General features: G+C 47.4%; 2 protein-coding genes across 2 annotated transcripts in view; both read left to right on the top strand.

Annotated features, from left to right (window-relative positions):
• ARF3 (ARF GTPase 3) overlaps positions 1 to 9,641 on the top strand; it is a 22,438-nt gene extending 12,797 nt beyond the window's left edge. Inside the window, exons 2-5 of the mRNA XM_006168215.3 lie at positions 4,712 to 4,951; positions 5,763 to 5,873; positions 6,086 to 6,210; positions 6,759 to 9,641. Coding sequence (XP_006168277.1) covers positions 4,804 to 4,951; positions 5,763 to 5,873; positions 6,086 to 6,210; positions 6,759 to 6,920 — 546 coding nt within the window. The 5' untranslated portion in view covers positions 4,712 to 4,803 and the 3' untranslated portion in view covers positions 6,921 to 9,641. The remainder of the gene's footprint in view (positions 1 to 4,711; positions 4,952 to 5,762; positions 5,874 to 6,085; positions 6,211 to 6,758) is intronic.
• A 791-nt stretch (positions 9,642 to 10,432) lies between these two features.
• On the top strand, positions 10,433 to 19,342 carry LOC102481977 (ATP synthase-coupling factor 6, mitochondrial-like). Its single transcript, XM_006168240.3, has 2 exons — positions 10,433 to 10,506; positions 18,879 to 19,342. Exons 1-2 carry the CDS (start codon positions 10,433 to 10,435, stop codon positions 19,201 to 19,203), a joined length of 399 nt encoding a protein of 132 aa, XP_006168302.1. The 3' UTR covers positions 19,204 to 19,342.
• Positions 19,343 to 20,002: the final 660 nt, after the last annotated feature.

Genomic DNA, 20,002 nt, shown 5'->3' on the forward strand with positions numbered 1-20,002 from the left:
GTGGGTCCCCCCTCAGCCGAGGCTCCCGGCAGCCAGTGAGCTTGATCAGACTCCTACAGTGTCCTGCACAGATTGTACCGAGCACATTTTTTGAGCTCCTATTGTTATTTTTTTTAAAAAAGATTTATTATTTATTTAATTCCATTTGTACTTATTTTTAAAAATTTGACCAGATCACGACCATCATATGGTGTAATGGCTACATCACTCACATGTAGTTGACCACAGTTTGAGTTCCAAACCTGGTGACTTAAACTCATGCCAGGCACATGTGCATGTGTGCCCAAGATCCTGAGAGGAGAATAGAAGAGAAGGGATTGTGGTGTGGCTATCCCCCCTGGGGGAGGGATTTCTCGCTTTCTGTCTCTCTGTCTTTCTGGTGAGCACATGTGCCCTATAGCAAAAACCTCTCCAAAAAAAAAAAAAAATTGACCAGAGAGAGAGAAAGCAAGAAAGCAAGCTGCCAGGTCCTGCACTCGGACTGCAGTCGACCATGTGGGAATCTAGTGCCTTAATCCACCATGCCACCTGCCGGCCCCCCCATTGTTATTTTTACTTCTAAAACAAAGTTTCTCACTGTAAAATGGATCTTTGAGTTACTCTCTTTGTTAATAGAGAGATTGCTACATTCCATTTTTCATTTCAAGCCGCTCACCTTCAGTCATGCTGATTCCTGGTTTCCAACGGCCCATGAAACACTGGCATTTTGCCCTGTAAGCACAGTAGTGCCATCTGTGGTGGAAGAGAGTAACTACAGGCTGTTGTACGGTAAAGAGGGCAACCATCCAGGGTCTGTCTGTTTTTAGTCTTTTGCTTTCTGGTGCATTTCTAGGAATGCATTATGGTGAAAGTGAGAATTGGCCGTATAGCTAGAGACTTGTGTCATGGCACAAAACTGAAAGCTGCTACCATCCTGGTGGTGGGATAGTATGGAATCTGTTAATAGGCAGGGACAGAAGAGGGCATGATAAGAAAGCCAGTGTCCCTTTCGAAATGTCATCTACACCAAGCTCCTAACTGTACTTAAAGAGGAATCATAGTGTCCATTAGTTTTTTTGTTTTAAAGAGGTTTTTGCCATAGGGGACATGTACTTGCTGGAGAGGGAGAGAAAGAAAGACCAAGACAGAGGGGAAGTGCGAAATCGTCTCCTCGGGGATGACTACGCTGCAGTCCATTCTTGTCCATTCTCCTGGGATCTTAGGCATGCATGCACACGTGTCCAGCGTGACTTTCAAGCCACTGGGCCGGGGACTCAAACTGTGGTCAGCCATGTGGCAGCCTGGTGACATAAGTACTGTGCCATCCGCTGGCCCCAGTGTCCATTAACTTTAAGGCCCAGGCCAACCAGCGACATGGTGGTTAAGAAAGCTGGATCCCACATGGTAAACAGCACAGTTGGGCTCATGTGGCTCGAATCCCAGTAGGAAGGGGAAATGGCAAAGGGATTTTGGTATGACCATTACTTATGGGTGGTGGGGAGGTGTGCTTTCTCACTTTCTCTTTCTCATGCCTTCTGACAAAATTAAAAACAAAAACAAAAACAGAAACAAAACCCTGGGCTTCCCCAGGAAGATACGTGGTAGCTGCTGGCTGTGGTATCAGTTGCCCTTTAACCCCATTGCATATCAAATGACAAGAGAAAAAGCTTCCAGTTCTAGTCTTGCAGTCCTTTCATGGTGTTCACAGACTAGTCCTAGGGTCAGATATATGTACAAAATGGCTGAGAATTGACAGGATCTCTGAACAATTATCTGTGCATTACAAGGAGAAACCAAGTACCACTGGGCAGAAGACATGATAAAAGGACATCCTCAGGTGAGGCTTTAATCAGCCAATATGCTCGATTGAACTGCAGTAAGCTTGACACTGAGAGTGAGGACAGATCCAAAATTAGTAAAAGACATAGTCCTTGCCCACGGGGAATACTCTGTTTAATTGGGGAGACAGTAAATGTACAGACCTATAAAACAAGAAAAGAGATATACCCTCCTCAAGGGTAGTGGGTGCCACGTGAGTGGTTCAGATCGTTCAGGGACCTTGATGTGGCACGTCAGGAAATAGAAATAGGTGTGATGCTGGGATTAGCTTTTGGACCAAGACATCAGCACGACTGCTTAGCAAGGAAGCCAGGCAGAGGACAGTGTACGCGTGTTCTGGAGCAAAGGAGACTGGCCGCTTAAATCTTTTTCAGCCAGTGCCACATTCACTGTTGGCAATCGTTCATAAGCAGTAGTTCTTGTTATGAAGGACAGCAAGGTAAATGTTTGGTATAAGTTTAGTTCTGAATCTGAGCCGAAGCCTGCTACCAAACCTTTAAAGCAAACTATCTGGAGCTGAGGGAGGGCCCCCTGGGCAGGGAAAGGAAAAGTGATAAAGAGTTAAAATACTTGGGGAAGATTTAAATTTTTAGGTGATAGTAGCAGAACCAGAAATCTGACTATCAAGCCTGCTGAGATCTGATCTTATTAGCTGGGCAGGTATCCCCTCCTGCCTCAGGGAGCCTTAGGAGTCTGCTTGGGTGGGTTGAGGCAGGAAGGGCAGGGAGGATGGCTAGTGGGTGACTTGGCTGAGGTTGAGCCCTAAGGTTGAGCCAGGTCCTCTCCCTGGGGTGTGAGCCCTCTGGGTCAGGGGCAGGGCTCATCTAGGGAACCTACTGGGAGTGCCACGCCTGGCTCATTAGTGGATGTCTGGGGAGGCCTTTGAAGATGAAACACTCCATAAGCACTCATTGTTTCTGTTTTTTGGACAAACTTGTACTTTGGTCTCCAGGGGCTGTTGATCTGGCTCTTTTGCACTAGTCTGGAATTTGCTGCAAACTGAGAAGGGTAAAAGAGAAAAAAAAAAGCCTAAAGAAGTTTTTGAAAAAAACAAACACCCACCAAACCCCCGTGCTTTAACTTGTAAATAGGATTCCTCCTCATCTACCGTTCACATTCTTGGGTTTGGGTGCACTCTGTCTTGACCTGTTCCTTTGCCTGCTGGGTTTGGGGTGTGTGTGTGTCTGGTTTCCAGACTCAGTAGAGAATGCCAGCAGCTGGCATATGGTGATTGCTGAATAAGCTGCCCGCTGACACATGCCTCTTACAGGTACAGAGAACTGACTGGCATGGTTGATTCCAAACCCCCATTTCATTATCGTTTTGAAGATGCATTTCTGTGGTTGTCTTGTGACATAGAGAAGGGAGGAAAGGAGAGAGGGTATGAATGAATCTGATTTTCTGTTGGGGAAATGACTAAAGTGAGCAGATAGGCATTTTATATGCTGTGGTTCTTTTGCTCCTCCTCATCCTTTCAGCAGTATTAGGTGCCTTCTTACATACTAGGTGTAGGCATCCAGTCTAAATGAACTGCCAGCGAGGTCGATAGAAACCCTAGTTGGTAGTTCAGTTATTCAACTACTATATGTTAGGCGCTAGTCTAGGTACTGGGGACACATCAGCAAACAAAACAAGAAATGAGCTGACAGAATTGGAGGGATAAAACAGTACAGCAAGAAACACATATATGATGTGTATGTCAGATGGTGATAAATGTTATAAAGAAGAGTGTAATAAATGGGGTCGGGAGTGGTCGTGTGTGGGGTATGTGTGTGTGAGAGAGGGGTAGGTAGGAATGGAAGGCCTCTTTGATAGATGACATTGGAATAGATACCTGAAAGAGGTGAAGGAGTAATCCATAAAGGTTATGTGAGGGAGTCGTTCCAGACAGAAGGAATAGCAGGTGTAAAAGCTTCGAGGTGGGAGCGCATTGGGAAATGGGAGTAGAGTAAGCGAAGGGAAGAGTGGTAGGAGAGCTCATGAGAGGCAGCGGAGGGAGGGAGGCGGGTGTCCTGCAGCACCTTGTGAACCAGGGTATGAGTTTGGGTTTTACTGACAGGGAACTGTGGACCAAGGGGGTTTTTCGGACAGAGGAACCACATAACCTGATTTACAGCCATTCTGGCTGCTCTGGAGAATGGTCTGAAGGAGTTAGGGAAGAAGCAGGGAGAGCTGAAGCAGGTCACCAGACGGAATGGCCGTGCTTGCGTGGAGGAGTGAAAGATGGCTCTCTCTTTCCATCCCACCTCTCGGAGCACTGTTGTATGAACAGGGCACAACTTCAGTGGCTGACATTTCACAAAGCGTAAAGGACTGGCCTCTTTTAAGAGTGCTGCTCTCTTATGTCTTCCTTATTTATTTTGGCATAGAAGGAAGACAGAATTGCAAAAATATAGGAATAGTAGAAGCAGAATTTCTCGATTAGAGCAGAGAACATAAACCTTGGGAACCTGGCAAGCCTGAACCTTGTCAGTAGTCACACAGAGCCACTCCTCATTCCACTCCCTTCTCTCCCACCCTTTCCACAAGTCTCAGGGTAAGGTTGATGGAGGGAGGGACAGTAATGATCTCGCAATGCCTTGGGGGATAGTGTAGAATGTCAGAACTGAAGGGACTTTGGAAATCATCAGCCCCCTCCGTGTACAGGTGCAGATGTGGAAAGGTGAAGTAACTTGCCCAGAGTCTCACGGTTAGATTACTGGCAGAGCTGGTATCCCGAACGTTAATGGCTTTGTCTGTTTCTGCTCATAAGGCTCAGGAAGTGTCTGAGTGGGCTTTGGTGTCCATAGTCCCCTCAGGCTCTCAGTTCTCAAGGATGAACTTGAGTAAGTTCCATTTACAAAAAGTCGTGACAAGCACATGACGGTAACACATTTGCATTTCTTCTGCCTAGGATCAGGTCATCCATTCGAGGGTCAGGCCTAAACCAGATTGCCGCTGCCCCTACTTGGGCCCCACTGTTCTCAGAAAGCAGCTGCTGTGATCATGGGCAATATCTTTGGAAACCTTCTCAAGAGTCTGATTGGGAAGAAGGAGATGCGCATCCTGATGGTAGGCCTGGATGCTGCGGGGAAGACCACCATCCTGTACAAGCTGAAGCTGGGGGAGATCGTCACCACCATTCCTACCATTGGTAAGGGCCCAGCTTATAGGTGGGCTTTCATGTGGATGGCTGAGACATGAGACCCCTCCTCCCAACCTGGTCTCTTCTCCCCAGGCAAGTCCGTGCAATTTGTGGGATTTAGAGAAGGACGGTTGTTTAGGTTACCAGCAGGTGCTGGGGCTGCCGTTTGCCCACCTAGCCTGGCCCTCCCTGATGTGGGAACTTCCGCAGCCTGGCACTTAACACCTGCCCTCAGGCACTAGAGTTGGTTTGTTCTCTGTGTTGTTTGGAAAGCAGGTGAAGGCTTTGATGTTCCTGCCAGAGGCCTGGAATTGCCTAGGTTTAGATCTTGGGGGGGGGAGGGGGGAAGGAGAGCATTAGCCATGTAGATGGGGACTCCAGATTGTCATTGTCAACTGGTTGTGTATTTGGTGCTCCAGGACTATAGCTTACTCCTCTTTCTTCACTCTGCCTCCCAGGCCCCACATCTTAACTGAGGCAGACTCTGGTGACCAGGGTACAGGAGTGGGGCTGAGTCATTTCTTCATAGAAGTGAGAGGCAAAGATTGAGCTGATGACTGGGGAAGATTGACTCACGTCACCCAGGCAACTAAAAAACCTCCTGACCGGCCCTCTTCATCTTCTTGGACTTCTTCTCTTAGGTTTTCTTTTTGGTCTTCAGGCTCCCAGGTCAAGGATCACCAGGTCTGAGAAACCCTGGCTTTCTCTCCATTGTTGGTATCATGGCAACACGGGGGAAGCAGAACCAAACTCACCTGGGGTGTTGTTTGCGGGCGTGGTGTCTGAGGCCAAGTGGCCATTGCCTGTTTTTTTCCTGAAGGGTTCAACGTGGAGACGGTAGAGTATAAGAACATCAGTTTCACAGTGTGGGATGTGGGTGGCCAGGACAAGATTCGGCCCCTCTGGAGACACTACTTCCAGAACACTCAAGGTATTGCAGATGAACTTCCTAGGACTGGCCTGGGCGGGTTGGGTATGAGCCATAGTTATGGGCAGCCAGCCCTTTCCCTGCTGCCACTTATGGGGGTGGGAGAAACAAAAGGGAGCAGCTGTCTCCGGAGGGTGTACAGAAGTTTGTGTCATTTGGTGGTGAGAGATGGGGTCATGTGTCATCTCTGTGCAGCCCATGCTCTGTCTTCCTAGGGTTGATATTTGTGGTTGATAGCAATGATCGGGAGCGAGTTAATGAGGCCCGGGAAGAACTGATGAGAATGCTGGCAGAGGATGAGCTCCGGGATGCTGTGCTCCTTGTCTTTGCAAACAAACAGGTGAGACATCTCCCCACTCCCAAATTTGGGAGCGGGCAGCCTGGCGGTGCGAATTATGGGGCCTTGGGATCCATTGTGCATAAAGCCCTATGACTTGACTCTCAGCTCTGAGACTGGCCTATGTACAGTTGGCTGCCTTATGCCCCTCTTGTCCTCCATACCAGATTTATTTGGCAACATTTCAAGCCTCAGGAATGGTGTAGATATATCAACTCATCTCTCTCATCTTCCCTACGGTCTGCATTAGTGGAACTGCCCTCACTCCTACTGTCAGACAGACTTGATGCTTTGACTAATCTGAATCACTTCTCCACTTCTCTACCAACCCCAAGTTTGGTTTTCAACTCCTCAGTGGAATGAACTCTAGTGTCTTGGATCTGAGGTTCTAGGATGACTAAATCCAGAGTAGCTCCTTAGGCTCTTGTTTGGGATTTCCTACGACTGAAGGAAGGGCTGACAGTATGGTACACCTGTCTAGTAGGCAGGTGCCCCAGAAGCCTTTGAAAGAGCCTGAGGCTCCCTTTTTGTGTGTCTTTCTCACACTCCAGGATCTGCCTAATGCAATGAACGCTGCTGAGATCACGGACAAGCTGGGCCTGCATTCCCTGCGTCACCGCAACTGGTACATTCAGGCCACCTGTGCTACCAGCGGGGACGGGCTGTATGAAGGCCTGGACTGGCTGGCCAATCAGCTCAAAAACAAGAAGTGAAAGCCAGGCAGCCCTGTCTGACCGCCCCACCCACCCCTGACATTCCTACTGTCACCCTGCCCCAGCCCTACCCCTTCCTTCCCGTTGCAAGTGTTGCCAGGGCCCTGGGTATCATGTCCGCATGCCCAGCAAGAGCCTTGCCTCCCCCTCCCTTTCTCTCCACTGTCCACCGACATGACCAGTCCCCAATTGCTGTCCTGATGAATCATTCCAATTTACTGGATTTAAAACAAAAACAAGGTTGTTATGGTTTCATGGGGTGGTCCCCACCCCCACTCTCTGGGCTTCGGGAGGTGGGGTGGGGTATTCTCCCCGTTTGCTTCATTTGGCACTGGTTGCTGTGCTCTTGGCATCTGAGTCCCTTCACCGTTCCCACAGGCCCCTCTTCTTCCCCCTGTCTTCCTCCCCTTCGCCACCCTCTCCCTCTTCTACATGGAAATTGCACGGGCCTCTCTGTGTGTGCGTGCATGTGTGCGCCTGTATATACATGTATAGAGAGATATATATGTGGGGGCCGGGGGGAGGGGTGGAGTGCAGCTCAGGGCTTGCAGCCAGGACACTGCCCACTGGAACCCACCATGTGCCCTTCCATGTTGGTGAGATCAAGGGAAGAAGGTTGGAGGGTTCAGTCAGGCTGGACAGCCCCAGTCTTGGATTGGTTCCTCATTGCTGCAGGTAGGTTTTCCTGGATGAGAGGACAGATGATAGATTCTCCACCACCATCTTCCTTGAACCCCTCTCTCCACTCTTAGGGCAGGGGTTTGGCACTTATCTCTTGTAACTTTTCATGGAGATGCCATTCTGTTCTGCTTTGTTATGGAAAGGAGCGAGGAACTCATTCTTGTCAGCCCAGTGTGTTCAACTGATCCTCCTCCACTGCCCTTAGATTCTCTTCTTCAGGAGCTTGAGGGGGAGGTGGGGACAGTACAGACCATGGTGTGTGTTGGGACCTAGGGCAGGGAGGAGGCCTCCGGTTTTCCATCTTCACTCTCATCAGAAGATGAGGCAGATCAGTCCCATCCCTGCCTTCCTGCCCTCATCACCTCATCTTCTGATGTTGGGGGCTGGGCGATTAATCTGTCTTTTGTCAGAAGTTTTCTCACCCTGATAGTCCTGATGGCCTGACCAGGGAGGACTGGGTAATCTAAGGAAGAGAGGGGGTGACATGGCAGACCTCAGTATCAATCCTCCCATTCCCAACTCTTTTTCTAATCTAAGATATGCTAAAGGATAAAAGATTTTCTATTGTTTCTAGGCCCTCAGAGCATCCTTGCTGTCCCTTCCCCTCCATTCTAGCAACTTTCCCTTGCCCTCCTCACCCGCTTTCTACAGCCCACAAATGGATCTGGGAGTTGGAGTGGGAAATAGAAGCCTGCAGTGTTGGTGCTGGTGGGATGCAGTGGTCTTCAGGGTCCTCCCCCCGTTGTTATGTAGTTGTTTCGAAGCTGCTGCTACTACTGCTGTGCTGCTACTCATGGGGAGGCGAGGCACGGCCACGAGGTCCTGGCCTGGGTCCTGACCTCTGCGGTTTCTGTGAAGCTGTGGCTGTTCTGTGGGTTCCTGTGTGTGCTGGCTGCGCCCTGAGCTCCAAGACAGCTGCCCATTACCTTTCTGTTATGGTCAGGGCCCAGGGCCCCCCATGGCATGGTGAGGGACCCCTTCCCAGAAGGGCTGTCCCAGGCCCACTCCATGGGGCCAGGCTTCCTGCCACCTTTGTCTCCATCAGGCAGATCAATACCCCCACCCCGTCCCAGATTGAACTGTGAAAGAGAGGTTCCAGGGGTGTGTCCCTCAGTGCCAGTTACTTCGTGATGTGTTGCTGACCTAAGATGCAGTGAGCGTGTGCAGGTATCTTGCTCTCTAGGCCTTTGTATGTTTGTGTGTGTGGTCGGCATGTGTGTGGGGGGAGGTGCTGGAGGTTCTATTTTATTTTAAAATATAGTCATCCCCTTGACCCCACAGATGCTTCTCTCCACTCTTTTTCTTTGCTCTGTTTCCTTAGATTTTTGTGTCCTGCCCCTGTTCTTTTCACTTCCCAACTCTCCTTTGCCTTCTCATGTCATTTACTGCTATTGCCTGTCTTTTCCTTGTTTATTTTTCCTGCTTCTGATTCCTCACTCTGTGGTGGGTGAGGGCTTTGCCTCTTCTCCTGTCTCATTCCCTCTCTAATCCTCCCTAGTTAGATGCCAATCCCAAATAGGTGTTTCTCATTTCATGCCTAATTCTCACCTTGTTTGGGGGGCGCTCCAGGGCGGTCAGGGCTGAGGGTATTAGGAAGCAGCCTCGGAGGCTGCCTTGGTGCTGCTCCAGATCTGTCCAGCAGGTGGCAGTAGTGGTCTTGGTTGTAGCCCTGGCTGCTAAGCCCTTGGCAGGGGCGGTCCTTTGTATTGTACATTCCCATTCACCTAACAGCTCTTTGGGATTGGGTGTTTCATTCCATTTTTAATCCTTTCCCTCTCCTGCCCGCCTCAGGTGGGTTAATTTTATGCTTTCCCTTGTTCCAGTTTTCTTCCTGGGGACGCCCCTCCCCCCACCCCTAAAGTTTGTTTGTGGTGTTATAGTAGTAACGCAGTTCTGAAACTGGCTTTTCTCTTCTTTTTTCTCCTCTGGAATGTAGACTGTATATGTTTAATAACTCACCTTCTCTATCCTTGCTGAAAATGTGGGATAACGCGATGACTGTGACCCTGGTTGGAAATTAAACTTGTTTTATGCAGCTTCGGAGCAGACCTTCCTCCTTGTGCAGCAGCCATGGGAGAGTGTTTTGATGGTGAGGGTAGTTCTGTTTCTAGTTCTGCTCTGCTCTCAGCAGAGGGGTGACGGGCACACTCGATCGGTGGATTGGTGGGGAGTGCGGTTATGGAAGAGCAGGCACATTTGTTTGTGGTGTTATAGTAGTAACCGCAGTTCTGAACTGGCTTTTCTCTTCTTTTTTCTCCTCTGGAATGTAGACTGTATATGTTTAATAACTCACCTTCTCTATCCTTGCTGAAAATGTGGGATAACGCGATGACTGTGACCCTGGTTGGAAATTAAACTTGTTTTATGCAGCTTCGGAGCAGACCTTCCTCCTTGTGCAGCAGCCATGGGAGAGTGTTTTGATGGTGAGGGTAGTTCTGTTTCTAGTTCTGCTCTGCTCTCAGCAGAGGGGTGACGGGCACACTCGATCGGTGGATTGGTGGGGAGTGCGGTTATGGAAGAGCAGGCACATCTCTGCACTGCTTAATTCTTCCCGGAGTGGAGCCCAAAAGCCTCGGGTGCCAGAGCGTGAGGCCTTTGTGACTTTGCTCCTCCAGTACTGAAGGGTTAAACCCTGAATGTTGCCATAGTTATCACCTGTGGGTCGACTCTACAGACCTGGTGATGGCCCTGAACTTGGAGTGCCCGTGCAGCAGTCGCTCTCGGATCTCCCCAGCCCAGCATGTCAAGTGTATCTAGCTTAAACAGAGTCCCCTCATCGTAGACTGGAGTCCCCTCACCCATCTAGTTCTGGACTTTGGCAGTGAGCAAGCATGAAGGGTAAACATCCGGGCAGTATAATGTACGCGGTCTTCTTAAAACTGATGGCCCTGAATCAACTCTACAGGTACATGGTTTACCATTGGCAGGCTTCATCCAGAGATTTCACAAATGTCTTGGAATAGACCTTTTTTAAAAAGCCTTGGTTGGGACCAACAGATGGCATAATGGTTACGTCGCTGGACTCCCATATAGTTGACCATGGTTTGAGTTCCAGACCCAGTGGCTTAAAACTCACACCAGCCACATGTGTGCGCGTGGCCAAAGTCTCTAGAGGAGAATGGAGGAGAAGGGATTGTTGCGTGGCCATCCCCCCTGGGGGGTGATTTCTCGCTTTCTGTCTCTCTGGTGAATCTGTCTCTCTGGTGGACAACACATCCCCATAACAAAAAATCTTCTCTAAAAAAAAAAAAAAAAAGCCTTGGTCTTCCCATCCCACTTCTGTCACTACTTGTTCCTCTCCTGTCAGCATTTGGTCTGGCTCTAAGCAAAGAAAGATATGGTGCTACCCTTGAGGTAGGCAAGGTCTGGATGAGCAGGCAGACCTGGTCTGCTCCTACCACTTTTTTATGCTTTGAAGACAGAGGTCTTCCCAACCTGCTGTTGTGGTAAAGGGCAGGACCTAGTCATGTAATAAGCTTGAGAACCCCAAGTACCAGTGTGAAGTATTTTGTGTCCGGTTAGCCTTTCCGCTTCCTCTCCTGCCATTTTCCTGTGCAGCCCTTCTCTTGTTACTAGTAAGCCATGACCTTCAAAGACTAGTGCTTCTGTGTGTGTGACCCTCAACTACGCCAGCCTGACGTCCCTTCGCCACCGTATAGCTCTGAACCTCACCCACTTAATCCTCAAAACCAAATGGCGCTTTTCCCTTTCTAGGCCACTCTAACTAAAATCCTACTTGGTGACAAGTTGTTGACAAGTTAGGAGCACCTTTCTTTCTTTTAGTTTTTAAAGAAGTGTATCTTTTTTTGGTTTTAACATTATTTAGCTATTTACTTATTTATTTTTAATTTGACAAGAGAGGGACAAAGAGAGAGAGAGAGAGAGAGAGGTGGGGAGAAAGTGAGAAAGCAAGCCGCCAGGTCCAGAACTCGAACCAGGGTTGGCCATGTGGGAGTCCAGTGCCCTTAACCACTATGCCACCTGCCGTCCCCAGGAGCACCTTTCTCAAGTATGTTATTTGTAATAAATAGATACTGTTTTAAAACTACAGCTTGTTATAAGGTAATGATAATGGAGAAGACTAGGCCTATTGGAGGGCTTTTGACCCCTAGACAATTTAAGGAAGAGAATGGCCTAATCCTTTCTGTCCCTGAGTTGAGGATGGCAGGGAGAAGGGAGCCCTCTTGTAGGCAGTTGCTTGAACCTTCTAGTTTCTTTTTAGGGACCATGGGATGAGGGGGACTCAACCCGAGATGTAAATACTTACTTATCACCCTGCCCTTAAAGCAATACCATTCCCTTCTTTAAGAGCACTCATAGCTTATCAGTCATGCTTGGTAAAAGGTACATACCCAGAGTCCACTTCATGATAACCTGCAAGGGAGCTTCCAAAATGAGTCTGGAGGAAGCCAGTGAAAGGGCTTAGATTGGTCCAGGTGTGATGGAAGGCAAAAATGTCCCCTTCATTCTAGAGTACAGGGAAGGTGACAGAATGAGTGTGTGCCTGAGTTTCTCAGACATAAGTCGTAAGACCCGGAGGCTCTGGAGAGTCACTGCAAATATTACTTCTAATTTAAGTGCTGCTGTTGATCAGAGCAGAAAGTTGATGAGTAGTTATTTAGTGCCTTCTGTTTTTAAGCATGTGCTGAAAGTGGGTCAGACCACTGTACAAGGGAGGGTCGTGGAGATCATCTCTGGGGTGTCATGGAATCCTTTGGGATAACTAGTGCAGTTCGTGAGGCAGTGAAAGTTGGGCAATGTCTGCAGAGATAGATACAGCCTTCCTTTTGCTGCCGCTTAGTGTGGAGAGCGGTGTCTGGGAAGGCAGCCACACTGCGAAGAGCAGCAGCTTTTCTGTTCTGAAGGGTGTGAAGGTAGAAGCCCCAGAGTCCAGCTCTCTCACTTTCTAACTTGATGGCTGGCGAGATGGAGAATCATGCTGGTCACTGGGGAGTGATAGAATCCAGATGCCTTCCTTCCTCTGCAGGTTTTCATTGTTTCTGGGTTTCCTGACCCTGATTGCTGGTTTGGGTAAGAGTGACCCTGAGCTGAGCTCCTGAGGAAAGGGAAGTGGGTTAGGACAGAGGAATGGTATTGGCAAAGGGAGCGAAGCCACTGGAAATGAGAAGTTGGGACAGGACCATCTGCTTTCAAGGCTTGATGGCGAGTGTCTGCCTGAGTGTGTCACTTTGGCCATGAGCTGCAGGAGAGTCTGGGCTCCAGGAGCAAATTGGGCTTCTGAACTGAAGCTGGAGGAGTAGAGGGCACCCAAGGCAGAATTCTAGCTGTCTGTACTGAGCTGACCAGTTCTACCTGGGCACCCTTTCTTCTCCCACCCCTCCTCACAACCACAGCCCAGGCATGTAGAGAGCTGCCTAGTGGCCAGGCCAGGCAGGAGATTTAAGAATGAGCTTTCCCACCTGGCACCCCCACCCCCAATCCCATATATTGTTGAGAGCCATCCTTGAACAGAATTGAGTATAAGGGCATTTAAGGTTAGAGAACTTAAGCTTGGGATTCTGAACCCAGGACTCAGTTTCTGAGTTCTGAAGAAAGTAAAGCACACACTCTCTCTCTTTTAAAAATTATTTAATTTTATTTATTCAGTCATTTAATTTGACCAGAGAGAGACAGAGAGAGAGAGAAAAGGAAGGAGAAAGGAAGCTGCCACGTCTCGGACTCTTAACTGTATAGTCAGCCATGTGGGAATGTCCAGCGCCTTAACCAGCACCTGCTGGTCCCTGTAAAGCACACTCTTAGCTTTAGGTCCTAGATTGAGGACTGAAAATCTTTTTGCCTTGCTAGATCTTCATTGATGGGATGGTACCTCCTTGGTTAGACCAACCATAGGGGAAGGGCGGGGACTGCTTCATTCTTAGATTAGTGAATATTTAGCACACTTAAACCATCTTTTCAGCCAGGGTATGCATGTCCTTGAAAATATGATGGCAAATTTGAACCTAGATTTGCATATGCTGATTCATAGACTTTTTTTTATTAGCCTGTTACAAATAAACGTGCTTAAAAACATAAAAGCAGTACCCTGCTTACTGTCTAGCACATAATAGGTATGCAATCTTGATGAATGAATAAACATTGTCCTTGACTAAGCTGGGTGTGGTGTGTGCCCCACAGAAGCCAGGGGACTGTGGTAGAGTTTCTCCTGCTCACTGAAAGAGGCACCTTTTGGGATGGTGGAGTTCTGATTAAGTTGTGCCTCTAGTCAGGGCCAGCCAGCTCTGCCTTTCCCAGAACCATCTCACTTTTCTCTGTCCTTCAAGATTTTCCTAACTTGACTAAGGAAAAACCTTCCATGGTCCCCCCTGGGTTCAGGTGGACTTGTGCTGCCCCCTGCAGGTGGATGTTGTGGCCTTTATTATAAGTTTCACTCTTCATTCCTACTACTGCACTCTGTCACTCCATCTCACTTCCCCTTCCTATTCAGGTGTCAAAAGAAAGCCTCAGCCCTGGACCAGACAGTGGCCTTCCACCTTCCTGACACTTTTCCAGTCAGCTGACGCATCGGCGCAGTGTATGCTGATGTCACCCTCATTTGGAAATGCTCACTGCCGGGATCAGCAGATGGCATAATGGCTATGTTGCTGGACTCCCATGTAGATGACTGCAGTTCGAGTCCCAGACCTGGTGGATTAATCTCATGCTGGGTGTGTGTGTGCGTGCGTGCCCAAGACCCCAAGAGGAGAATGGATTGTGGTGTGGCCATCCCGCCGGGGATGGTTTCTTGCTTTCTGTCTGTCGCTATCTTTCTAGTGAACCAACATGCCCTATAGCAAAAACCTCTCCGAAGAGAAAAGGAAAGCTCACTGCCTTAGTCTGACATTCAAGGCTTTCTACATTCAGCCCTGAATTCCCTCTCCAACTACATCTCTACTTTTTTTTTTTTAACCAAGTCCTTACTTTAGCCATTTACCCCAAAGTTCTATGTACTTCCTTTATCACTTGTATGTGTGTGTGTGTGTGTGTGTGTGTGTTTAAAAAATTATTTTACTGAACTCTATTATTATTTTCCAGTTCAATCAGACACAGAGAGAGAGAAAGTAAGAAAGCAACCCACCAGGTCCAGGACTTGAACTGTGGTCTGCCATGTGGGAGTTCAGCACCTTTAACCACCACACCACCCACCAGCCCCTTTATCACTTGTTTAAAGAGTCCACTTCCGGGCCAGAAGATGGTGTAGGCCTGTGTAGGAGGGAGAAATGTAGAAATGTAGAAAGAACCATTCTTCATGGGGAGTGCTTTCTCCTCTCACTTTGTTTTTGTGTCTCTGGCAAAAAAAAAAAGGAAAAATTGCCTGTGACCTCTCTGACTTCTCCCTCCCCACTCTCTCTGCCCCCTGGTTCTTTAATGTCTGTTAGCACAACTCATTCAACACCTCCCACACATGCCCTCGTGTTTCTGAATTCATTCACTTAATATTTAATTAATAATTATTTTTGTAACCAAAGTAATTTTTTTAGAGGTTTTTGCTGTAGGGTGCATGCACTCGCCAGAAAGACAGACAAGAGACAGAAAGTGAGAAATCACCCCCGAGGGAGGATGGCCACACCGCAGTCCCTTCTCCATTCTCCTCTCGGGATCTTGGGTACGCATGCACACGTGCCCAGCATGAGTTTAAGCCACTGGGTCTGGGACTCAAACCGCAGTGGACTACATGGGAGTCCAGCAACATAGCCATTATGCCAACTGCTGGTCCTGAAAGTTAAATAAAATCTTAAAGAATTATTTAACTTTATTTGTTGTTACTTTTTTTCAGAGTTTTTTACTATAGGGCACATGCGCTTACCAAGAAGAGATAGAAAGCAAGAAATCACCCCCCAGTGAGGATGGCCACACCACAACCCCTTCTCCTCCATTCTCCTCTTGGGATCTTGGGCACACATGCACATGTGCCCCCGGGGTGAATTTAAGCCACCAGGTCTGGGATTCAAACTGTGGTCAACTACATGGGAGTCCAGCAGCATAGCCATTATGCCAACTGCTGGTTCCCCATTGTTATTATTTTTAAAAATTTGACCAGAGACAAAGAGAAAGTGAGAAAGCAAGCTGCCAGATCTGGGACTTGAACCTTTGTCCCATGTGAGAGTCCAGCACCTTAACCACCACGCCACCTGCTAGCCCCTTTAGTTCCTTTTCTAAGTACCTGTACTTATCTGCATTTGAGGAGAGTTAGAAATGGGTTCACATCACATCTATTCTGCTACTTGTCTTTTTTTTTTTTTTTTTTTAATTTTTGCCATAGGGCAAAATAAGTGTGCTCACTAGAGAGAGACAGAGAGGGAAAGCAAGAAATACCCCCTAAGGAAAATGACCATGCCACCGTCCCTTCTCCATTCTCGCCCAGGGTGTTTTTTCAAGCTACTGGGTCCTGGACTTGAACCGTGTAGTCTGTCATGTGGTTTCCAACGCCTTAACTATCACTCCACCTGCTTGACCTAGTTTTTATTTATCTATTTTTATCAAAATAAAACATTTTTTACTACAATTTGCTTCTTGGAGGATATTGCGCAGGTGGTACCTAGGGAGCTCCGGACATGATGACAATCTTGTCCTTGCCATTAGTAAGCTGATTCTTTGGGAGAGATGGGAAGGGAGGAGTAGGCCATACACAACACAACTGCCACATGAGGAGAAATATAATAATGTCCCGATGTGTGCCTGAAGGTCAGAAATAGGGGAAGTCTCTTCTAGCTAAGAGAGTCAGAACTTCACAGAGGAGGGATATTTGAGCTTAGCCTGGAGGGAGCTTGACAGGTGAAGGAAGAGCATGAGCTAGACCACAGTCCATGAACAGGAAGGGGATTTGGTTCACTTCATAAACACTGAGCAAGCATTTAGTGTCTGATACCGTATTAGTAAAGATGATTAAAAATGAGAAACATGAGGTTCCTGTCTCAAAGACTTTCAGATTAATGGAATAAAAATCAAGTTTGGAAAAGTCGTTTAGAGCCAGATGACAAAAACTTTCCATCGGCATGTCAAGGAGTCAAAATTTTATTCATCAGGCAGTGCAAGCTCTGGTATTATTTTTAGTGAGCAGGTGGCATGACCGAAACTGTAGATAGCAGCAGTAATACAGTGTGCTGAAGTAAGCAGAGGTTGGGGATGAAGGGATTGTTAACGTTTAACTTTTAAAAAATTAATTGATTTTAATTTGACCAGAGTGGGACCAAATGAGAGAAAGGGGAAAGTGAGAAAGCAACCTGCCAGGTCTGGGACTAGAACTACGGACAGCCATGTGGGAGTCCGGTGCCATTAACCACCATGCTACCTGCTGACCCCAGCTTTTTAACTTTTTAAACAAACAAAATAAGTGTATTTTATTTTTTTTAGTTTGCTGTAGGGCACACGTGCTTGCTGGGGAGAGACAATGTGAGAATATACTACCTAGGGGAGATGGCCATACTGCAATCTCTTCTCCATTCCCCTCCTGAGATTTTGGACACTTGTGCACACACACCCACAGTGTCTTTTTTTTTTTTTTTTAAAGAATTTAATTTGGGGCCAGCAAGTGGTGTAGTGATTGAGGTGCTGGACTCCCACATGGCCAACCACAGTTCAAGTCCCAGACCTAGCAGCTTGCTTTCTCACTTTCCTTTTTCTGTCACTGTCTTTCTCTGGTTGAATTTTAAAAATAAATACATACATACATACACACATAAGTAAATATTTTGAAAAAGAATAATTTTATTAATTATGTTTTAATTTTACCAGAGAGAGAGAAAGAAAGAGAAAGCAAGCCACCAGGTCTGGGATTTAAACTGCAGTTGGCCATGTGGGAGTCCAGCACCTTCACCATGCCACCTGCTGACCCTGTCTAGTGTGTCTTTTAAGCCACTGGGTCTAGATCTTGAGCTGTGCTGTCGGCCAGGTGGGATCAAGCCACCTTAATCACCATGCCACCTGGCTGGTGATGTTTATTTCTACCTCGGTTACCGTGTTTCTGGTGGTAGGCAATCCAGGGCTGGTTCAATGGCTCTCCTGCTACCAGGGTCTTGGGCTTCTCCTTTTGCTTCATCATCCTAGCACATCACTTTCATCTTCATGGTCACCTCATGGTCTAATGTGTCTGCTAGAGCTTTAATTCACCTCATCCAAATTCTGGGCCATGGAAAGAAGGGAAGATGACTAAGGGAGGAGGGAAAGACATACATGGCACACGTCCTAAGTAAGTTAGAAGGTCTCTGGAAGGAGACTTCCTGGAAGTCCAAGTTAGTACTTCCAACATTTCTGTTTATGTCTTATTAGCCCGAACTTGGTTAGATGGCTATATCGGCTTTTTTTTTTTTTTTTTAATTTGCTGTAAAAAGTGTGAGCTCATTATACAGAAACACACAGAGAGGGAAAGTGAGAAATCAACCCCCAGGAGGGATGGCCATGCTGCAGTCCGTTCATTTCCATTCTCCTCTTGGGATTTTATTTTATTTTATTTTTAAAAAGAATTATTTATTTAATTCCATTTGTTATTGTTAGTTTTTAAAATTTGACCACCAGAGAGAGAGAGAGATAGGGAAAGCGAGAAAGTAAGCCACCAGGTCTGGGACTTGAACCACGGTCGGCCATGTGGGAATCCAGCGCCCTTATCCACCACACCACCTGCTGGACCCCCTCTTGGGATTTTAGGCATGCACACACATGTGTCTGGTGTGTTTCTCAAGCTGCCTGGTCTGGCACGTGGACTGTGCAGATAGCTGTCCAGTCACCTTAACCACCATGGCACCAGCTCGCCCCGTATCCAGCTTTAAGAAATTTGGAAATGCGTTTTTGTTTTTGTTTTGTCTTTCTCAATTTAAAAAATGTAAGATATTGGGCTGGAAGGTGGCATGGTGGTTAAGGGTGCTGAATTCCCACATGGCCAATCGTGGTTTGAGTCCCGGACCTGGCAGCTTGCTTGCTCTCTCTCTCGCTCTGTCTCTTTCTTTCTTTTTATTTTTTTTTAAGAGGTTTTTGCTATAGGGCATGTGTGCTTGACAGAAAGAGAAAGCCAGAAATTATCCCCCAGGGGGGATGGCCATGCTGCAATCACTTCTCCTCCATTCTCCTCTTGGGATCTTGGGCACGCATGCACACGCACCTGGCATGAGTTTAAGCCATTGGGTCCAGGACTTAAACCGCTGTCGACTACATGGGAATTCAGCAATGTAGCCATTATGCCATCTGCTGGTCTCCACTCTGTCCCTTTCTGATCAAATTAAGCAGAGTGCCGGAAGTAGAACGGTGGCGGCGGCAGTGGCTCTGGCATGAGTGCAGGTAACCAAGAGCCACCGTGATTCTTCAGAGGCTCTTCAGGTGCTCCTCCGTCATTCGGTCAGCAGTCTCGGTCCATTTGTGGAGGAACATTGGTGTCACAGCAGTGGCATTTAATAAGGAACTTGATCCTGTACAGAAACTGGACAAGATTAGAGAATACAAATCTAGACGACAGACAACTGGAGCACCTGTTGGTACTGGCCCGGAATATAAGCAAGATCTGGAGAGGGAGCATTTTAAGCTGAAGCAGATGTATGGGAAAGCAGACGTGAACACGTTCCCTAGCTTCAAGTTTGAAGATCCCAGATTTGAAATCGATGAATCCCCGTCCTGAAGGAGTAAAGTAACATGAATCCAGTAATTTGTGATGAGTCAGTGGTACAACTACAGAAGTATCCGAATAAATATCTATTTCACAGCTGTCAAATGTTCTTTTAATTCTGATTCCAAATAAATTATTTGGTGATGTTGAAAAAGTAAGCAAATAAAGTTAAATAAAATAACTGTATTTAAAAAATAAACTATTTGCATACAGTGAAATGGAAGTGTGCACATACCCATGTAATCTTTTGGGTCGTCAGAAAAGTCAATTTTTTTTTTTTTTGCCATAGGGTGCGTGCGCTCGCCAGACAGACAGAGAAAGAGAGACAAAGCAAGAAATCCCCCCCCCAGGAGGGATGGCCACGCCGCAATCCCTTCTCCTCCATTCTCCTCTCGGGATCTTGGGCGGGCACGCACACGCGCCCAGCGTGAGTTTTAAGCCACTGGGCCAAGGACGCGAACTGCGGTTGACTACGTGGGAGTCCAGCGACATAGCCATTACGCTAACTGCTGGTTCCCAATGTATTTTTGACAGTATTTTTTCATATTCTTCTATGCAAAAATGCATCATGACACTTCCAAGGACCCCCAGTACATCTCTCTTAAGATGTACAGCATTCCATCACCCCCCAAAATTCCCTCCTGCTGAGAGTTTCCCCCCCCCTTTTAAAAAAAGAAAAGATGATTAATTCAGGAGGGAGCCATTGGAATGGAATGAAGAACTGGAGAGGGAGAATCCAAAAGAGACTAGTTGGATATGGGAAGGCTGGAGAAGAATCAAGACTATGGATCACCAGTAGGACAGGAGACTG

This window comes from Tupaia chinensis, unplaced genomic scaffold (assembly GCF_000334495.1).
Source record: "Tupaia chinensis unplaced genomic scaffold, TupChi_1.0 Scaffold145652_1, whole genome shotgun sequence".
NCBI classification, from domain to species: Eukaryota; Metazoa; Chordata; class Mammalia; order Scandentia; family Tupaiidae; genus Tupaia; species Tupaia belangeri.

What these genes read in the sequence shown, in the direction of transcription:
- LOC102481977 (XM_006168240.3), top strand. Translation starts at nt 10,433, where the DNA reads ATGAAGGGTAAACATCCGGGCAGTATAATGTACGCGGTCTTCTTAAAA. An exon ending in GCCCTGAATCAACTCTACAG is followed by an intron (nt 10,507 to 18,878) that starts GTACATGGTTTA and finishes CAGGTAACCAAG; the next exon opens with AGCCACCGTGATTCTTCAGA.